Below are 20491 nucleotides of genomic sequence, written 5' to 3'. Positions count from 1 at the left end.
TTGGATCGTGGGCAACAGGCAACAGACAATTAAAGACCGATCTTTTGCATATAATCTCTACACCCAGTCGTCTTCTCAGCAGGTTAAACCAAGAATAGCTGAGAAGCTAGCTGCTGGTTAATTCACTTTCTTATATGTTATGCTGGCAAAAGTATGTATGTAAAACAGTAAATAAACCATGATAAGCATACCTTTTCTAGTGTTGATGAAGACTTGTCGCCGTAGTCGAAATTGCAAATCCTTCGCTGGGAAACAATAAGCCTAGACAGGGGATTAGACAATCAGAAAGAAAGAGCACCTAGAGAATGCCTTAACATTAATTTTAACACATAACACGTACACGGATTGTTAGCATTTCTTCAGTAAGTGGAAAAAAACTCAACGAATTGAACACTTGCCATTTATAATAGGGAATTCTGAACGTCAGCACATTGTAAAATACCTACCATACCCTACCATTGCTTCCACACCGTTCGATGTTTATTAAGTACTGAGCTGAAAACGATTTTCCTTGTTTATGTAAATATATAAAATTGTTTATTATTTCTATTAACAATAGACGTCTCCATTAGTCCATATGCCCAACAAATACCCTACACTACTTTCAGTATAAGACACGCCAAGGCATAGTAAGCGATTCACAATCGTTTTCCGAATTCATTTCAGTTTGTCTCTCCGTTTTTTGTCAATCAATTTTTGAAGTACTTTGACGAAATTCGTTACGCTGATGTGTTTTAGTCCAAACGACGAACACAATGGAAAATATATTGAACCTCCTTTGTGATCTATGCTCATATTAAGCCTTATCGTTAAAAAGTCCTTAGACGAAAAATAAGTAAAAACATTAGAGTCGGGCGAGACCGATTTTTAGATACCCTACGCCATTCCGGCTAATAGTACACAAAAAATTGCACATTATTTTTAGGGAAGAGCACACACCACATGGCGTAATCCAAACTTGTTTTACAATTGCCGTCATGAAAAACTAGAAATTAGACTTTAAGGACTTGCTTTTGAGGTCTGGAAAATAGATTTAGTTGATCCAAATTCCCTACCGTGTCATTTTTTTTTACTATGCACTAATCCTTTTCATAAAAATTTTAGAAATGAAACCTTTTCCTAAAAGTTTTACTATTCATGGGAGATCTTATGTGAAATGAAGTCCTAGAAATAGAAGCGTACGCTTCAAATTTGAAGAGTGATAGTGTGGAGAGAAGGTTATAATAAAATTTATCCAAAATCTTAAATACATCTATACCTTGTCTCCAATGCATACTTCTTAATGTTACTTAAGGAATGACAAAACTAATTTCTTGCATCCTCGGATGAGACTATGTTAAAAATGGAAACTGAAACTTCTTCATATAGGCATGAAACGTGATGGTAAGTAATGAAAGCCTAACGAAGAGAAAAAAGTGGGCAGATATTTCTATTGAGATGTAAAATATGCCAGAGCATGCTATTAAGGCTATTCTCCCCTGGTTTTTTTAACTTTGTTTAACACGCTCAAATAAATATCTATGATAGCGTTCAGAAAGAATAAAAATAACAACGAAGAAGAAAAATTACAAAGCGACACTTTTATTAACTCACTGCTTGTATAAAGGTATTGTTACACTTTAAAAAAGACCCAGAAAGCAAATAAACAAGCAAATGTGCACTGCACGTCTGCTTGTTTGGTGGCTGACTTCGAAGTTCGGGTTATTTTGTTTTTATGTCATATCATAAGCACCGGTGAGACATTTAACCATATTGCTCGTTCTAAAAGCTCTGCAGCTGTAATATACGCGTGGAATCAAGAAATATATAAAGTCGTACGAAATCGTTCAATATGTACAAAAATTGTCGCACATATGTAGTTAGTATATGCATACAATTGCCTGTATGGCGATAAATTAAGCGAAACATATGTAAACAAACGGTACGGAATACTTAATAATATGTAACAACAACAATGAAAAAGAATATCTATAAAAAAAATATATATGCAAAAAAAAAAAAAAAAAAAATTAATTAAAGAGAAACCTGTCGCTATAAACAGATTTGCGGTGAGTAGTGAAGTGGAAAAAACCTTAACAAGCGTGAAATAATAATAACACACGACTTTTATTTAAAACCAGTTAATAATGTTGAAAACTTTCAAATGCGATTTTTTAGTTTAATTCTTAAATGATAATAAATCTTAAATTATAATATAATATTTACTTGAATTTAAGACAATTTCCGATTTGCCAGAAATCATAGGTAAATGTGAAGTAACTGAAAAACTTGGGAGAGAGGAAATGATAAAGTAATGGGTCATATAAAAAGTCTCCGCGGTTTGTTCCGCAGCTACGCGGATCTTCTTTTCAAATGATTGCAAACTACCATGTGGTTGATGCTTAGTGTCTCCCGTATTCCTGACAGTTTGCGTGTCAGTGTTGCTCCGACAGTTGCAAAATTTCATCGTCTCTTCGATCATAGCGGGGTGCATCTTTGATATCAAAATTTCCGGAAAGGAATTGAGCAAACTTCTCTTGCGTCCTTCTTTCACTCACAGCATTCTCACCGTGCACTTCGCAAATTTTCTTTTTTATTGCTGATTTTTTACCTTTTTTGTAGTAAAAAAGTATCACATAGCGTGTTTCCTCGGATATTTTTGACGCGTTTTTAAATGAATAGATATTTTTTATACGAGCAAAGAATTAGTAAACTATCTGGAAAAAAATTGTAATGTTCGTTTGAGCCAATCAGGTGAGTGTTGTCCGATATATAAGTATTAATATTATTTCGCGAAAAAAACCGCGGAGACTTCTTATATGGCCTAAAAGATTCATAGGTGAAAACACATTTTGCCCTTCGGTATATTTAAATTCAACTCAGAGGCTTTTAATGATGATGAATGAAACGATGTAAAATATTTTCTTAACGTAAAATGATTTGATTTTTTGCTAAATATTCCTTTCCCTCTCGAAATTCTCCGTCTTAGAGTTGCTCCATAGCAAGAGTGAAGGCAGTGAATGCCTTTTACAAATTGTCTTTCAATGCTTCGCAGACGAATAACTTTTCAACTTATTCTTAGGTTTTTTAACTTATTCTTTTTACTTACTGATTAGAAATCATTTTTCAAAGACGAACGAACCCTTTCTTTACGTAGCTCTATGCCTTTAAAATATCAAGCTCTTATGCAGTTAACATATTTACGGATTTAAGAAGTTCACTTTCATAGTTGCTTGCACGTGATCAATAATGACGTGGTGTCTAGAGTTAAACAGTTGGTTAGTGTGAAATTGTTTATATGTACGACAGCAGCCGCAACCGGGTGTGCTCGATTAGAACAATCTTTTGTGTCATTTGCTTAAATTTTGGGAATTCCTATCGCTGTACTGCAAGCGTCACCAATATGTGCTCTCAGTGTGCCATAGCAATAAGTGACTGCCCTATATAGACTGCATCTGTCGCAAAAAGACTAAGACAAAGAAAAATGTACTAAGGAAGAGTTTATTCCTTCTTTTCGAAGTTTTCATTGCCTTTATGTAGACATATTGAAATTCACATAAGAAGCCTTATCTTGTCAACTATAGATTTCTATAAAGTACACAGCATTCTAGCAGAGCCGAGTTAGTCGCAATGTCCTTCTAGTATCTGAATCCAAACTTTCGCTTAGAGAAGTTCAGTTGTTTTTGTCAGGCGAACTTCGAAAATCATCAAAATGGCTTCGTAACTACGCTTTTTTTCTAAACTATGGCCTTAAAATGGCCAATTTTTTAGTTTAGTCCTAAGGCACCTAGAACTTTAGGTAGACTGAAGCAAACTTAATTTTGTAGGTAAATTAAAGGGCATAGTTTCAATGGCTAACACAATGAATTCATACTTTATCTAAAAATCATTGCTTGGAGAGTAAAAAAGCACACGTGGGCTTTCCTTAAGTGTCGCATTGTGCTTGGCTTTTTTTTTTTATATTATTTAGATTAACATCAGTAAACAATTACAATTTATTGCACATAACGCCATATAATGGTCTAACTCTTAACTCTTGCAGCCTTCCACTTTTATTTAAAGGTTATCTTTTTAACATATGAGATATATGTATATGTGTGTTTTATAGCAAAGATTTCGATGTAAACGATATATTTAATTAATCATGTTTTTATTTGCAATGAAGGAATTAAATAAAAAGGCGGAGGCTTCAGTTTTATTTTAAAAAAAAAGAACTCGACTGTATTAGGTATTTGCAAAAATTTTGATCAGTGACTTCTACAGGTAGAAATGATAAAGAAATGGGAAATACTAGTGTACATAAGGGTTGACTTCGCTGGTTTAGACCTTCCCGATACATAAAATAACCGCTTTCCGTTTAGCATTAATAATTTATTAAGCGTATGCCAACGTTAATCGGGGAGCGCTCAAAATTGCACTTCGATCTTCATAACCATTGTTGTTTAATTTGACGAAATCCGCTCTCGAAGATCACCAAACACGCGCAGAGGCTTATGGGCAGAGGCCGCTCCATCATTGAGGCAGAAGCCGCTCCGAATTGATTGAAAATGCGATTTTTTGGCCCCTTGCTGCAACAGCTGTTCAGGAGACACTGCGAAGTTCTAACACATCCTGCGTAGATAGATCGAATTGTATTGAAAGCATACGAATTCTGAAATTTGAGACTGAATTTAGTTTAAGTTATAATGTGCATAACAATATGTTCACAAAGAGTTCAAAGGGAAAGAAAAGCCGCGACCAAGCCATATCGTGGAAGAACCTTTCACCGTTTTAAAAGCAAATCTTTAAATCTTCAAACATTAAATCTTGCGCAGCATTACATTAGCATAATTGCTAATTAGAATACTGAATCCTCTCGACAATAGGCATTATCCAATAGTTAAAAAGGAAATCCTTCCTCCCATTCCTGGGCAATTTTTAGCTTAATCTTCAGCCTGGAAGAGTTAGGAAGTACAAGTGGGCATTACATAAAGTACAATTGGATTACAATTATTCGAATAGTAAGTAGGTTAGGGGGTAAATCGCTTATTATAGCCGAGGTCATAGATCGAGTATGTGCCATCATTGAGGATAGGAAAATTTGAAAAATATCATCTTATATATCGGCATTAATAAAATGTCTTTTACTTTGTTGCTCTTCTAATTTATTGCGGTTACAACATTTTATTACTCATAAAGCAAAGAGTGGAACTAACTAAAAAGTTTCTTGGAAATTGAAATAAAGCAACAATTTTGCTCATTCACGATTTCACAATGTAAGTAATAAGTCGAACCTTATAATAGTATACTAGTATTGACAGTCAGCAGTAATAGTTTAAGATAATTTAAATAAAAATTTTTTAAACTATATTAGTAAACTTTAGTGGTAAGAACGGTAGCGTAGCAATAAATGCGAAACATATATTTATTCTGTTTTGCTTAACGATTCTCTAATTTTTATTAGTTTCCGCAAATAAATTCATTTCATTGCTTTTTCTTTGCATTACGTGCGTATAGTTTTTATGTAAAAATATTTTTATAAAGAAATAGTTTTTTTTTTCTTTTCTTTGTTTTTTTCTTTAAAAGATACGTCATTCGTCATTCGCCATTCGCCATTCGCCATACGTCAAAATCCCATCGCGATAATCAAATGCTTTACGTCCACACAACTATAGTAGTCGGATATCTGAAGATTTTATCCATTTAAAGCAACGTACAAAACATAGAACAGAAGCGCAATGTTTTTGCCTGTCAAATCGAATCAGTAAGTTATATAATCAAATAAAATCGATAAGAAAGAGAGAGAAGAATCCTGGATAACCATCGAAATTGAAGTTAGTACAGGATATGCCTTGCGACCATTTTTTGCACATAACATGCCGGTAACTGCAATCGCCCGCCGCCGTCGTCTCACATCAATTTACTGTTACAATAAAAGATATACGAAAAAATTTTTTTTTTTTTTTGAAAAACTAATTTTAGTTTTCCGCCTTGAGATACTGAACTGAAGGAAAGAGATAATCGATAAGAAAGTTGGCATCGATAATTTACTTAGGATCATTTCTTAATGAAAGGATTTCTTTCTTCGAGTAATGCTCGAAAAAATTCATGTTTGTCCATCTATCGACGCTGTATAGAAGGAAAAACTTTACTTTAACTTTAACTGATGATGTCATAGAAGAAGTATATAACTTTTCCTGCCCTTATGCACTCACAATACGTTTATGTGCGTGTGTGCATGTATATGTGTGCATTATGTTTACGAATATATCGTCATGCCAATGAATAAAAGAAAAGTTCATTTGTAGACACATTAGACAGCGCATTGGTCGCATTACCAATAACTTAATCCATGTTTGGCTGTAAAATTACAAACATTTTTATTATGCTTTTACTTTTATTGTTATCGTCTAATTGAATGTGTATGTCTGCATAACCATAATTTTTTTCAATCATATTCAGTTAATGTGCGCTTTCAAATTTATACAAATAGGTTAAGAATAAAATAACAAAAAAAAAATAATTTCTCCAATTTTCGATAAAGTTTGGAGAAATGTTAGCTGAAAACTTTATTATTTTTCTACGAATTTTACTTATATGTTACTCAGTTCCACCACCGATAATACTGCCAACAGTGAGGATGTCACTACAACTAGTAATAATTCAACACAAACACCCAGCGATCTTAGCCCACCGGGACCAAATGAGGAAATATTACCACAGGCTCACCATCAAAATCCAGGACATTGTGTTGCCTCCTTTGCAGCCATTAATCAAATGCGTTCAAATGTTCAGGTAAATTTTGCACTCAAAAAAACGAAGCGCGCTTACTATGAAAATCTTCACTGCGTCAAATCTCCGAAATCCTTTGTAAATCACTTGCTTGTAGTTATTTATTTTATATTAATTTATTCCTTTATAGACAATTTTTTCACAACTACTAGGTGCACGATTTAGTTTTGAATCATTTTTTAACGAACTCAAAAATCTTTTTTAAGAAAAGTTTATAGTTAGCTTTATGTGAAATATTGTCCATCGTTAGTTAGTTTTTAATTTTTTGTCGTTCCTTTGAGCATCGCCTTCTTGAGACAGAAAGAGCAATATCTGCTCAAAGCGATGAACGTAGTTCAGCATGGATTACAATGTCTTCGTGTTCGTCATGACCATTAGCATGCCTTTTGTCACATCATGGCCCTTTTTATACACATCACTGAAAGATGGACGTATACTCATTATGTTTTTTTTTTTTTTTTTGTTTCATACCTAAAAGGAACTTTTAGAGACCCTACACAGTATACCTATTATTGAGCAGCATGAAATTCTGATTTGATTAAGTCATGTCTGTCCGTCAGTGTGCACTTTGTTATTGGCATTCTCCTGGCCGCAAAAAAAAGGGATTTACTTCAAATTTGGTAGAAAAATTGAAAGTTTTTGCACGAAGGCCGGCATTCAAATTGGTTAGAGGAGAACATAAACTGAACCCAACTTCGTTTTTCTGAACAAAAATTTGTGGGTTTTGTCGAAATTAAAAAAGCTAGACGGCTGAAATTTTCCACACTTACTTTACGAAACACTCTACTTATTATGTGCAAAAATAGAGAAAATCGGCCATGCCCCCACAAAAAGTTACAAGTGATTAAAATTTGTTTTTTTCACTTTTTTAGGGTTTTATTCTCATTTATCATAAGGCAAACAAGATACAATGTCTAAAACTATCTTGTGCATTCCTTAAAAGAAGATATATTATCTGCCTAAAAATAGGTTAATTCTATAATGACTATGGAAGACACCGCGATTAATTTTTTCTCAATAATACCAGCGATATGGGTATCAAATAAGAGAGCTTAGAGAGTAGAACGCGAAAAGCGTAGCGGCGAGTACGCGAGATTCGACCACCGCCGAAATATCTTTCTTACTTGTTTTCTTTAATAATCGGCTGAATTGGGTCAGAGAGGACAGTTCAACCAAGAAGATTCATCCGATAGACGTTTGGCATTTCGGTCGATATTAATCGTCCATCTTACGTATAAAAAGAATTTTTTGCCTTTCAAATATTATTTCGTGTCGTTTTTGCATCACCCGAATTATACAGGGACATTTTTTAAAATAATTTGCACTGTGTCGCAGCCATAAGTATGACTAATAGTATTACTATGCCATTCACGCTCTCTGTTGTGAACGGCTCGGATCAAGATTATGCGTCTCATAGCACCCAATTAAATTTAGTTGAATTAAAATTGATTTTGTAGATTCTCAATGTTTTGAAAACTTATGTTTGCAAACTTAAGCAAAAACAAATACAGACATCTAAGCGCCAAAAGACTATACTTTTGGTTTTTAAAAAAAAGTGCTCTAATGGCGAGCGATATATGGCTGGGGGGAATTTATCATCACCTTGTTGTTTGATTAGCACCTATGAGCAAGAAAGTGCGAATACTCAAGGATACGACTTTCACCATAATTAAGGACGTAATTTTCTTAAATGGACCCCACAACTGTAAGATAATCAACTGTAGTGCTAATTACCATTCAAAACGCAATACAATCGTAATAATATTATTTTTGGATATAAATTGAAATACTTTGTAATAAAAGGACTGTAAATAATCGCGATTTGTATAACAAAATATCCCTTTGCGCCAACACCCAATGGTTTTTTGTAAGATAACGCGGAAGACATACAAAACCATTACTCCTACACCATGTATGCATTAAATAGAAGCAATTTAAATTAATTAGTATTTGGTGGGGTAACTGACAACATATCCCATTTGACGCCTTATTCCGCGAAAATAATAAAGCGTAATAAATTGATCTAAAAAAAAAAATAAAATAAAACGACCTCGAAAAGGGCTAAAAAAACCGAATAACTATAACTAAAACAAATGATAAAATTATGGTCGGGGTGGGCCGGCTATTAAGTAACTTTTACCACATTGTCTAACACAATCCTTAATGTTTTCTTAGAACGTAAAAATTACACCCTATTTTTATATGAACTCACTAGTATGGAAATGCATATTAAAAACTACACTCCCTTTGTCTCTGTATGAGTCAGTTTTCTTCCTAACATAATAATATTTACAATTTTCTAACCTAAAAACCAAAAATTTTCGTGAATATCTATATATAGGGTAGGATCCAAAAAATAGACTCACATGGGCCTTTGGCACAGTTCATTTTTTATGTTAAATTACTGTTAAGAATATTTGAAATGAGAAATTTCGAAAATCGTAGAATTTCAGAATAGGGCCTTATATGGACAGTGGTCGGAATAGTGGATCGATCCCCACCATTTTCAATATCTTTCCATCCTAGATCAAGACATGTCACTGCACGAATTTTCATCAAAATATCTCGACAATTGCGATCTATAGCTTGAACACAAATTTAGATGGACAGGCGGACAGACAAACAGACAGGCTTAAATCAATTCAAATTATGACTCTGAATCGATTGATACACTAAAAGGTAGATCTATCTTAAGCGCTTCTGGGTGTTACATACCTTCGCACTAACTCAATGTACCCTATACCACAAGTGCTGTAGGATATAATTAAGAATTATCGCGTGCAATATTAATAGAATATGTATTATACATATATATTATTATAATTATATCGCAATATTAAGTGAATGTTGAATTCTTAGCCCTTTGTTAATTGAAGTCGTCGATTTGTTGTATAGATATATGTAAAACTGTAGTTTAAAAGTTTTCTTAACATAAAAAATTCTTAGACTTGACGATTAGATGGACTGGGAAACACTTGCTTAATGATTAGAAAATTTATATTTAAAAATGTTTTTTTCATTTCTTGAGCGCCAATGACGAAATCAATACAATTTGCTGCTAGACATTGTGACGAGCACTGCATGACAGCAACCCCTATGTGCATGATATGTACATATATGTATATAGTGTTACTTTTAGACTTAGAAGAGTTTCTTGACATCAGCAAACCAACATAGGAAAGCAGCCATATACATGCAAGCAAAATGTTGCATAGGGGGCGAGCAGAACATGTCAATTATATAAATCTTTCAAATGCTCTCTCTTCGGCTTCACGCCCAAAATCTCTCGTTATACAAGCGAAAAACCGTATTTCTATGTAAAGCAAATAAGAAGTCTGAGCTTGCCAATGGTGTATGTTGTAAGATGATGATGACAATGCAAGTGAAATAAGTTCAAAATATCTTTTAATAACAAGACATGACGAGAATTTCTGGCGTCAGATCAAAAAAAAAAAATCATAATAATTGATACGAAAAACATAGCACAAAAGCGCTATACAAGTTCCGCAAAGCAAAAGTTCTCGCATGAGTAATGGTAGCACAAAATCTTAATTGTAACAGTAGTAGTAAAAGAAGTATTAGAATGCTTAGCAAGAAGTGCTTGACTTTTCTTATTGCGATTAAATAATTTTTTTGCATTTTACTCTTTAATTGTTTAACATAAGCTTTGTGATGTTACTCTGGAGGTAGGCGGCGAAACTATACATGCTCATAAGGTAATACTTGCCTCTGTTTCACCGTACTTTTATGCCATGTTCAATGGTAGGTAATTCATTTAAGTAATAAATTAAATAATTCTCTGCATATAATGCTCTCATAATGCCGTTTAGATGACATGTTGGAACGTACTCAAGGTATTGTTAGACTGCATGATATTGATTTATTGGCCTTAAAACATCTCATCGATTATATTTATACCGGTGAAATAACGATAACCGAACAAAACGTTCAAACTCTATTGCCAGCATCGAGCTTATTACAAATGCATTCTGTTCGCGAAGCATGCTGTAAATTTCTCTTAAGACAATTACATCCTTCAAATTGCTTGGGTATACGTAGCTTTGCCGGTAAGTCAACTAGCAAATATTTTTATTTTCATTCACCAATCAACTACTACTAGATGCTTATTGCAGATGCCCACTCATGCAAAGAGCTGCATACGCGTTCTCATAAGTATGCTTTACAAAATTTTCAACAAGTTGTCGGCACTGAAGAATTCCTTTTGCTGCCTTTTGAAGAGGTAAGGAAAGTATACGCACATATATGTTAAAGCCGCAGCAAAACTCACAACAGTCAGCCTATACAATATTTCATGCGGCACCAAATACTTGCTATTATCACAGGCAATATTTCAAGCAATTGCTGAGAGGAAAGTTTTGAAAACGGACTCAGATCTCAAATCAAAAAAAAAAATAACCCAACTCATCGAAAGATCAGATCATCAGACTTGAGCTCTCGACATACTAGTTATACGTTTAAGTTATAGTGCGCGAACATATGTAAAATCAAAGAGGACTTAAGATAGACTCACTTTCCATTATACCGATCGATTCAGATCATTTTCTGAATAGATTTAATCTTATCCACCCGTCCACCGTTTCCATATGTAATCTTACGCTCAAACAGCAGTTTGCAAGGATGAATCCTTTCGCAACTGATTCCTTTATAAAGCATTCTTTTAACTTTTACCACACATGGCAATCATCCAAATATCTTCACAAAAGTAGTCTGGGCACTATCTCAGCATTCAAAGCTGATGCAAAAAAAAAAATTGGATCAAATGGACCCGTTCCAACGAGCACTAAAGTTTTCTAACGCAAAGTAATCGAATACCGATTGTTTTATAAATATAATTTAATATAAAAATGTGCTTTACCAACATTGGACCACGATGGCTTACTTCTTGACCTAAGGGCTCTCAAGAAGATACTATGTAACAGTAACTTGATAAAGAAAAACTTAACTTTTTCAAATTTGAATAATTTTTTGGACGCCATTCCATACAAGGATTCTCACGAAAAATAAGATTTTATATGACATAGACGTCTTTTCCTTAATATTTTATGATGAAAATTGGTCCAAGGTAATAATTTGCCAACAAACTTGACTTTATCAAATATGAATCAACCAACTATCTATTTTTTGTAAATCGCGGCGTGTAACGGCTCTCATGAATTTGAAGTTTTACGAAGCAAAAAAATTTAATTTTTAATATTTTACGATGAGCATCGGTCGACAATAGTGATTTGAAATAAATACCAAGTGTACCAAAATTGAGCTATTTTTCCAACTCTATTTCGAACTCTATTAAGATAAAATTTGGATTTTCATGAAAAATTGCTTCACAATAACAATTCGGCATAACAATTAATCCTAGCAAGTTTGGATCACATAGGTCTATTTCTTAGATCCTGCTGTGTGTGTAAGAATTTTTAAAGAAAATTTGGCCCACAATAACAGTTTAACATAAAACATAACCGTAATAAATTTGGATCACATAGGCCTTTTTTTTAGAGCCCGCCATTAATAAGCGTCTCATGAAATATAAATTTTTATACTGTGACAAGGACCAAAACGTAGATATTTATAAGGAAAGTAGGTGAAGAATAATAAAGTCTTTAAGAAAAAAATTCAATTTGCTAGATTTGGGCCAAGTCACTTTACGCTTTAGCCACTCTCTATAATATAAGGGCGTTCGTGAATAATGTACCTTTGCATGAAAGATGTATAAAACATTTAAAAATGGATAATTAATTGCATTGAAATATGTTGTGCAGGGCGTTCATTGGCCGGCCTTGTACAACTATAACGTTCTTACTCGCCCTTAAAATGCCAATGACACTGTTTCGAATGGCGAATGTAAAAATTGCTTTGTTGAATAAATTTTAATTGGGCTTCAAAGATATTGAAGGAGCTTTGAGGACGCAGTCTCGTATGAAAAAAAGTACTTGGCATAGAGTTTATTTGCAATGTTAACAACTTAATTATATAAGCTATCCTAAATGAACTTCTCTTCACATTCTTTAATATTATAACGATCTTCGTTTTCTTTTTTCCTTCTTTAGGTGAAAGATTTAATTTCGAACAATCAGCTTAATATTAGCTCTGAAGAAAAGGTGTTCCATGCAGTTTTAAACTGGATTAAACATGATTTAGATGAACGCCAAAATCATATAGCTGAACTCATGAGTCATGTCCGTCTACCTCTTGTCAGTCGTGACTTTTTGATGACTTGCGTCGAGACCGAGCCACTAATACGAGACGATGCTCAGTGCAAAGAATTGCTTTTAGAGGCTATGAAATACCATTTACTACCAGAGCAACGTAGCTTGATGAGCAGTCAGCGAACTCAAGAACGAAGACCTGAAGGCATTTATTAAGCATTATATATTAAGAGTTATATAAAAATGTGATTATTTATTAATTAGGCATGCGTCCGTACATATTCGCCGTTGGGGGCGGTAGCTTATTCGCTATCCATAACGAATGCGAAGTGTATAATCCACGTACAAATAATTGGACTCCGATAGCAGCGATGCTGTGGCGTCGTTCCCGGGCAGGCGTGACCGCATTACATAAATCCCTGTACGTGGTGGGAGGTTATGATGGCGTTAATGATTTGGCTACCGCGGAACATTATAACCCCTTAACAAACAAATGGATTTATATTACGCCAATGGGTACAAAGCGTTCTTGCTTAGGCATATGCGCCTTCGATGGGTTGATTTATGTGTGCGGCGGTTACGATGGTGCTTCTTGCCTCAGCAGCACTGAACGATATGATCCACTCACCTCAATATGGAGTTCTTGCCCAGCCATGAGCACGCGACGACGTTATTGTCGTTTAGCGGTTTTAGAGAATTGCATTTATTCTCTGGGCGGTTTTGATTCCACAAATTATCAATCGAGTGTAGAGCGCTTCGATCCCCGTGTCGGACGTTGGTTTCCAGTGCCCAGTATGACGGCACGCCGTAGTAGCTGCGGCGTAGCGTCCTGTGACGGCTACTTGTATTGCATTGGCGGCAATGACGGAACCATGTGTATGTCCAGCGGAGAACGCTTTAATTTGCGACGTAATATGTGGGAACCTATAACAGCTATGCACTCGCGTCGATCCACACACGAAGTAGTAGAGGTTGATGGATCTCTTTACGCCTTGGGCGGCAATGATGGTTCGTCGTCCCTCAATACAGTCGAACGCTACGATACGCGCCTCAACAAATGGACTATAGTCTGTTCAATGGTAGCGCGTCGTAGTTCGGTGGGAGCTGCAGTCTTGGATTGTTTTCATTTGGAACGCGGTCTTGTACAAACGACAAATTTATGACCTCCACTTGGCGCCATAGCTGAGACATTTGTCAGCGCCAGCAATGCGACATCGAATGGAAAAAATTTTTCGCCAACCAATACTAACGCTAGCGCTTCTTCTTTGCCTGTTAGCGCTACGTGTGTGACGACTACTAACGCAGCCATGGCAACAACAACGGCAGCAACAAGTACTTCAAATGGTATGGCAGTGCCGGGGAGGATAACAAATGGTCGCAATATAATGGCTGCCGCTGATCTACTTAGTGTCGTACTGCCCACCAATTACGCACTAAGTACATCGGCTCCGTCATCATCGTCATCGACCATTTTAAGGCGTTATCGCGAACGTGACGCCTCAACTGTGGAATCTACTCGTGCCGAGCGAAGTTCAAATGACGACTCCAATGGCAATAACAAAGCCCCAACTGCTTGATATCTGCATTTTAGATAATTTTATAAATTTATTATTTTTTTGTTGTTCTTTAAAGCTTAGCCTGCCAAATCCAAATCGTTCACTGCCTTCTGAAATTTCAAAGAAAATCTAAAAAAAAAAAAATATTGTTATGTGTAAGCGGCGGGCATGCGAGTTTATTTAGGGAATCATCTTCATCATTACAATAAATTTCGCCAACGGTCGTTGATATTTACGGAATTGATTCATTTATGTTAATACAAACAACACTGTCGCCTAGACCGCAAGAATACGGGATTAGTGTTAACTTTTTTTTTTTTTAAATTTTGTAAATTATAGTGGTATTATATACATAAAATACAGATCGCTTCAATATTTGCATTTGTTCTTATAGTAGTACACTTTTAACAAAATTTTTTCATAACTGTAATATTTATTCTTATGTATTTAAATAAACATAAAATATACACATAGACAAAAAAGTTCTACAACCCAAGCATGTTGAATTTTTTTGATAAGGGCTAGAAAATCCGCTACAATAATAGAAAAAGTTTTGGACTAGTACACACGTCATATGCCTCAGTTTTTAAGCGGACAGTAAATATAAAAAAAATAACTTAATAAAACATGAAAAATGGGCTGCATATTTTCAGCTAAACCTTTATAAATTCGTGGTGAGGTCGCTCGAAGCGATCATAACGATGATGAAGCTCATCTAAGAGACTGCAAGTTTATTAATAGGAAACTCGGAAATTCACCTGAGTGGTTGCGAAATTGTAGTAATATCAAAGCTGTTCTGCTGCATCTATACGAAAACTCGTAAATAATTTATCTTAAATATATTTTGAGGGCTTTTGCCCATTTCCTACTACTGGGGTCAGCGGCGCCAAGCTCTGACTCACAAGAATTTTGTTTTCTTTGACTTTTTAGTAGTTTTCACTTTGTTTATTTATTCTTTTACTTCGTTTACAATTCATCAATAAATGTTCAATGCTTTTACAATACGACAGCATTTCAAAAACCGTAGATCGATTAATTTTACACGCTTAACAGATTCCATATCAATGCTAACTCGTTCTCGTCATTTTACAGCGTTGACCATATAATTATAAATTTACATCGAGTTTCTTCAAATTGTACAAACACATTGCCAGTTCAGAGTGTACTTTCGTTATTATCGTCTAATAATAAGTTTTGCTTTTCTGCCTTATTCGCGTTGTCGTTTTCTGCTCTCCCCTGATTCTGACTTCTCTACTCGACCGAACCGGTCGGTCCCTCGACACGGACTATTTGCAGCCACCTGTTTTACAACTCCCGTGAAGGTTGGCTTTTGGCAATCTTACTATATCCCAATCAAAAACTTCTTTTTCCCTTACCTTCCGTGGTCCATCTAGTAGTTTACTTAATCCTATTCTTAACCTAACTTAGCCTAGCACTCGCCCCTGAGAGACGAAGAGACTGTGAGGCAAAAACTAAGGGAATATATATATATATATATTTTTATATTATATTGTATAAAATATATATTATATAATTATTTTATATATATATATATATATATATATATAATATATATATCTAATTAATCCGCACACGAATTAATCACCATTGAATCTTCTGTGGTGCAAGTTTACCGTAAAGAACTGCACAGTTGGAAGCCGGTTGAAGACATTCTATAGGAGAACCTGATTGGTGTAAAAGATTTTCATTAATTAGTAAGCAATGTCGCTTTTTATACCCTACAACACTTGTTGTACGGGGTATATTAAGTTAGTGCGAAGATATGTAACACGCAGAAGTCCACCTTTTATCATAACCATCGGTTGAGAATCACAATCTGAGTTGATCTAAGCTAGTCTGCCCGTCTGAAGTTTGCCTAGATTTGTGTTCATAATTTTTGAAAATATTGTGATCAAATTTGTTACAGCGACATGTTTTGATCCAAAGAGGAACACTATTGAAAATGGTTGGGATCGATCACTCCCCAGATAACGCCCTACTCTGAAAAGTCGGTACTTTGGAAAAAATTCCGATTTTTTAAATTTTCACAAAGTCACATATGACAAAAATGTTTGTTATGTAGTTAGGTTAGTAATGTTATATAAAAATATTAACTATATCAAATTTAGACTCACCCTAACAAGGATTTTCATGAAAATTAATGTTTCGTAGAGCAGAGAAGTCTAAGTTTTAATATGTGGTGATGAAAACTGACCCATAATAGTAATTTCATGCAAAAAAAAAAAGAATTATGCTAGACAATGTGGTGTAGGGTATTTAATAGCCGACCTTGCCCGCCCATAAAGTTCTTACTTGTTCTTTTTACCAATCTTAAGTCGCCGAATGCGAGGATGATGCACGTAGGAACGTTTTATCGGTGACTTGTACACGCAACTTTCGTTTTCTTCTTTTTTTTGTCGATGTGTAGAATTTTAAAATATATCCACAAATGCCTTGTGCAGTTTTCTAGGTTGTTATCGTCTTTGACCTGAAAATAATAATTCTAGCACTTCATTTACTAACATTAAATGGTCTATAAGAAATTTACACTCCGTATGCATGTAAGATTCACAAGTGCCGTGACTAACTTAGATTTGTTTCGGAATGCGTTTATCAAACAAAATGCCCTTCTTTTTGCTTCTATGCGATTAAAAATTACATTATTTTTGCTTATTTTCAAGGGCAAAGGAATAATTAGATATAGAGTAGTACAACATATACGGAATACGATAATATATTGTCTAAACATATACAATAACGAATAAAAGAACAGAATACGTACGATATGGAAAAAGAGAATTAATTTCATTTAATTCATAGCATACATACAGATATATATATATATATGTATACATTCGTTCGTAAGGCACGACTCAAAATTACAATTTTTAATGAGAATGTGTATAGGCATATAAGGGAAACGGGAATTCTTTGACGATTTCTGTTGACGCGGAAATATTTGAATTTTGGTATCTTGAATTTGTACTTGAATTATTTAACCTCGCATTAGATACGAATGCGATGCCTAAAGCATACGGACAGCAGCATGTTGGGCGATATTCTTCAAAGTTTTATCTGCGGATTTCTTGTTTTGATTAGAGGTGGGGCCAAGCCAATCACCGCCAACTGTAAAAAAATACCGATGAAATAACAAAGAGTTAAATGAGACAAAATTCACCAAAAAAAAAACCATATATTTTATTTAATGTTCAAAGCTAAAAAAAAAAAAAGAAAGGAAAATGTTTTTATTTTCCCGATGTAAAATTTATTAGAAAATACACAATAATTCAAATATTTTATTCGTAATATGCGATAACTAAATTATTAAGTTAGCTCAATGATCCTCAAGAGCTGCTTTCATCATTAAAAGAAATCAATAATAGAATGAGGGAAAGAAGGGAAAAGAAAATATTTTAAACGATTTTACTTTTCACTTAAAACATAAGTTAAATGTTCATCATATAAAAATTTAACACATTTTTATAGATGCGTGTGTGTGCATGAAAATAGAAAGCTGATCAAGTTTGTTTAAGTCTCAAAAATATCTATTTACTTTTGTAAACTTTCTCTGTCATATCATCAAAGCTCGAGTCCTGGATGTTCAGCATTAAACTATCAGCCGAGAGATAAACCTTATTCTGGGAGCCTGCAATCTGCGTGTGTATCGAAAACGAGACAATTAAAAATTAAACCAGATTTAAGAATGAGTTGTAAATATTCTTACCGTCCTAGCGATACTCTGGGCAGCACGTAACTTACGCAGTTTGAGGTAAGCCGGATTTTGCTTAACTGCTAAACCTAAGTAAACTTATCGGTTAAGAAAACCAGCAGTTTTTTGCAAGAGAATGCTCATCTATATATAGGTCATTAACACTTCTCTTCTCTACTATTTGGGAAATTGGAGGAATTATCATAAAAATTTTAAAAAGTGTTTCAAGCATCGAATCAAGGTTCAGGAACGTGTAACACAGAATGATGAAATGAAATAACGATCGTTAGCACTTGTCTGAAGAGAAAAGTCCCGTAAAGAAGTAGAAATGCGGAAGCGGAATATGTTGTTAAATACTTGTTCAAGTGACATTTCCGCTACCGTTTGTCAAATGTCTGTGTACACTTAGTATTTTTGGCTTATTGCATCCAGCAACGAAACAATGAACTCTATTTCTTAACGAAATTGAAGGAATAAATATATATATAAATATATGTATATGTATACACTTTTGATCAACCTCCTCCCTGTAATGAGAAAATCTATAAAGTCGTTTCATGTGTAGACGTCAGACTAAAGCTTCTTTAAAGAAGTTAAACCCCGTTTAGAGTCACAGACACACACCAGAAATTCCGAGTGATTAGATAGAAACTGTAAAATCTATGCTAATCATTCGGTGATATAAGTAACATTTTAGAAAAGGATATCATTTTGGCTGCTTCAGCTTCACCCTCAGCCTGAACAATTTTCTGTTGTTTTTCTTGCTTTGCGCGTTCAACGAAGAACACAGCACGTTGAGCCTCTTGTTGAGCGACTTGCTTAGCTTCAACAGCTGCTGTGTATTCTTTTCCAAAACTTAATTCAGTTAATGAAACATCATCCAATATAATGTTAAAATCACGTGCACGTTCCACCAATTCCTTGCGTATTAAGAGCGATACCTTTTATTTACATTAAGATGAGGCGCATTTAATAATGTAAAATAAAAACAATAAGGCGAGGAACATACTTGAGCACGCTGGGTTATTAATTGGGAAGCATTAAATTTCGCTACTACGCTCTTAAGGACTTCGTTGCAAATGGAAGGCAAAACTTTCTCATCATAATCCAATCCGAGTTGACGATGAACGGAAGGCAAACGTAACGAATCAGGACGCGACAGAACACGTAGGGATATATTAATCATTTGCAAATCCTTAGAACCGGTAGGCGAAGATATTTTGCGTGGACGCGAACGGATATCATAAACGATAGGGTACTGGAACCATGGAATGCGAAAATGTAGTCCTTCCGCGTAAATGTCATTCTGTATGCCACCAATTCTACTGAAGATAATTGCACGATGGCCGCCATCAACTATAAGAAAATGTAATCACATAATTTCTTCGAAAATATACAAATCTCACACAGTAGATTATATAATTATCCTTCTTTCGTAATTGTGGATAGTTACGTATGGAAATAATGAAATTTCATCTGTACTTTTTATCTAACATTAAAAAAAAGTATCCTTTCTGCCTTTATGATGAGAAAACATGCTTCAGTTATGAAACTGAAATATGCCGACAAATTTAAGGTTATGTCCACATTGCGAATTCTTATTACATATAGTTTAGGAATTTTTTTTGGAAAATTACCTGTATATAAAGACTGATTAATACCGTACGCCGTAGCTCCTACGGCGGCCAATAATTTTAAACCAATTGATAAACCGGGGGGGCCGCCTTTTCCAAATTTGCCAGCCAAATCATTGAACTTACTTTGCGCCATAACGCTTTGGAAGGAAAAAAAATGTATTTACACTTTCACCCGCAAAATGGCTCAATAATATGATTAAATACAAATATACTTTTATTCTAGAAATAAATGCACATTAAAATGAATATTATAAATTCTCGGGCCACAACTTATTGGATTTTTACGTAAAGAAAATGACAAACGATATGGTCTAATAGTAACAAGGAATAGCACTGTCAGACACCAGAGTGAATTATAATAAGAATATGTAAGCAAAACAAGTAACTATTCACAATGGATGACTGAATCGCTCACAAGGTAATTCTTCCTCTTTTTCAATTCAGCCAATCAACAAAATGTAATTTACTGAGTTGGATAAAAAAAGTAGTAAATCAATTATGCATTAATATTTAAAGAGAAATGAACCTAAAACACAAAGTCATATGGATTTTTTAAACATACACATAAGCTTCTCCAGTGATAAAAATAATTATTATTTTTTAGTCCTAAGCACTTGTTATTAATATTAGTGCTAAGATTAAGAAAAAAAAATGAATGTGTGGGAATTAATCAGT

The 20491-nt window shown here is 34.4% G+C and overlaps 2 protein-coding genes across 4 annotated transcripts; one reads left to right on the top strand and one right to left on the bottom strand.

Annotated features, from left to right (window-relative positions):
• Nucleotides 1-1639: 1639 nt before the first annotated feature.
• LOC119635885 (kelch-like protein 17) lies at nt 1640-14791 on the top strand. 2 transcript variants are annotated; one of them, XM_038030907.1, is made up of 8 exons: nt 1640-2048; nt 5545-5722; nt 6567-6753; nt 10416-10512; nt 10581-10817; nt 10884-10990; nt 12816-13119; nt 13179-14791. In XM_038030907.1, the coding sequence occupies exons 2-8, from the start codon at nt 5697-5699 to the stop codon at nt 14075-14077; spliced, it is 1857 nt and encodes a 618-aa protein (XP_037886835.1). In that variant the 5' UTR covers nt 1640-2048; nt 5545-5696; the 3' UTR covers nt 14078-14791. The 2 variants fall into 2 exon arrangements, with proteins under 2 accessions (XP_037886835.1, XP_037886836.1); XM_038030908.1 differs by lacking the exons at nt 1640-2048; nt 5545-5722; nt 6567-6753 and having other exon boundaries at nt 10414-10466.
• A 2559-nt stretch (nt 14792-17350) lies between these two features.
• Nucleotides 17351-20174, bottom strand: LOC119635695 (prohibitin-2). 2 transcript variants are annotated; one of them, XM_038030658.1, is made up of 7 exons: nt 20029-20174; nt 19817-19953; nt 19189-19535; nt 18887-19120; nt 18195-18272; nt 18024-18123; nt 17351-17596 (listed from the first exon to the last, which is right to left on the bottom strand). In XM_038030658.1, the coding sequence occupies exons 2-7, from the start codon at nt 19947-19949 to the stop codon at nt 17496-17498; spliced, it is 993 nt and encodes a 330-aa protein (XP_037886586.1). In that variant the 5' UTR covers nt 19950-19953; nt 20029-20174; the 3' UTR covers nt 17351-17495. The 2 variants fall into 2 exon arrangements, with proteins under 2 accessions (XP_037886586.1, XP_037886587.1); XM_038030659.1 differs by lacking the exon at nt 17351-17596 and adding an exon at nt 17690-17821 and having other exon boundaries at nt 19817-20174.
• Nucleotides 20175-20491: the final 317 nt, after the last annotated feature.

The sequence above is a fragment of the Glossina fuscipes genome, unplaced genomic scaffold (assembly GCF_014805625.2).
Source record: "Glossina fuscipes isolate IAEA_lab_2018 unplaced genomic scaffold, Yale_Gfus_2 27, whole genome shotgun sequence".
NCBI classification, from domain to species: domain Eukaryota; kingdom Metazoa; phylum Arthropoda; class Insecta; order Diptera; family Glossinidae; genus Glossina; species Glossina fuscipes.
This window is presented reverse-complemented; position numbering and strand designations above follow the sequence as displayed.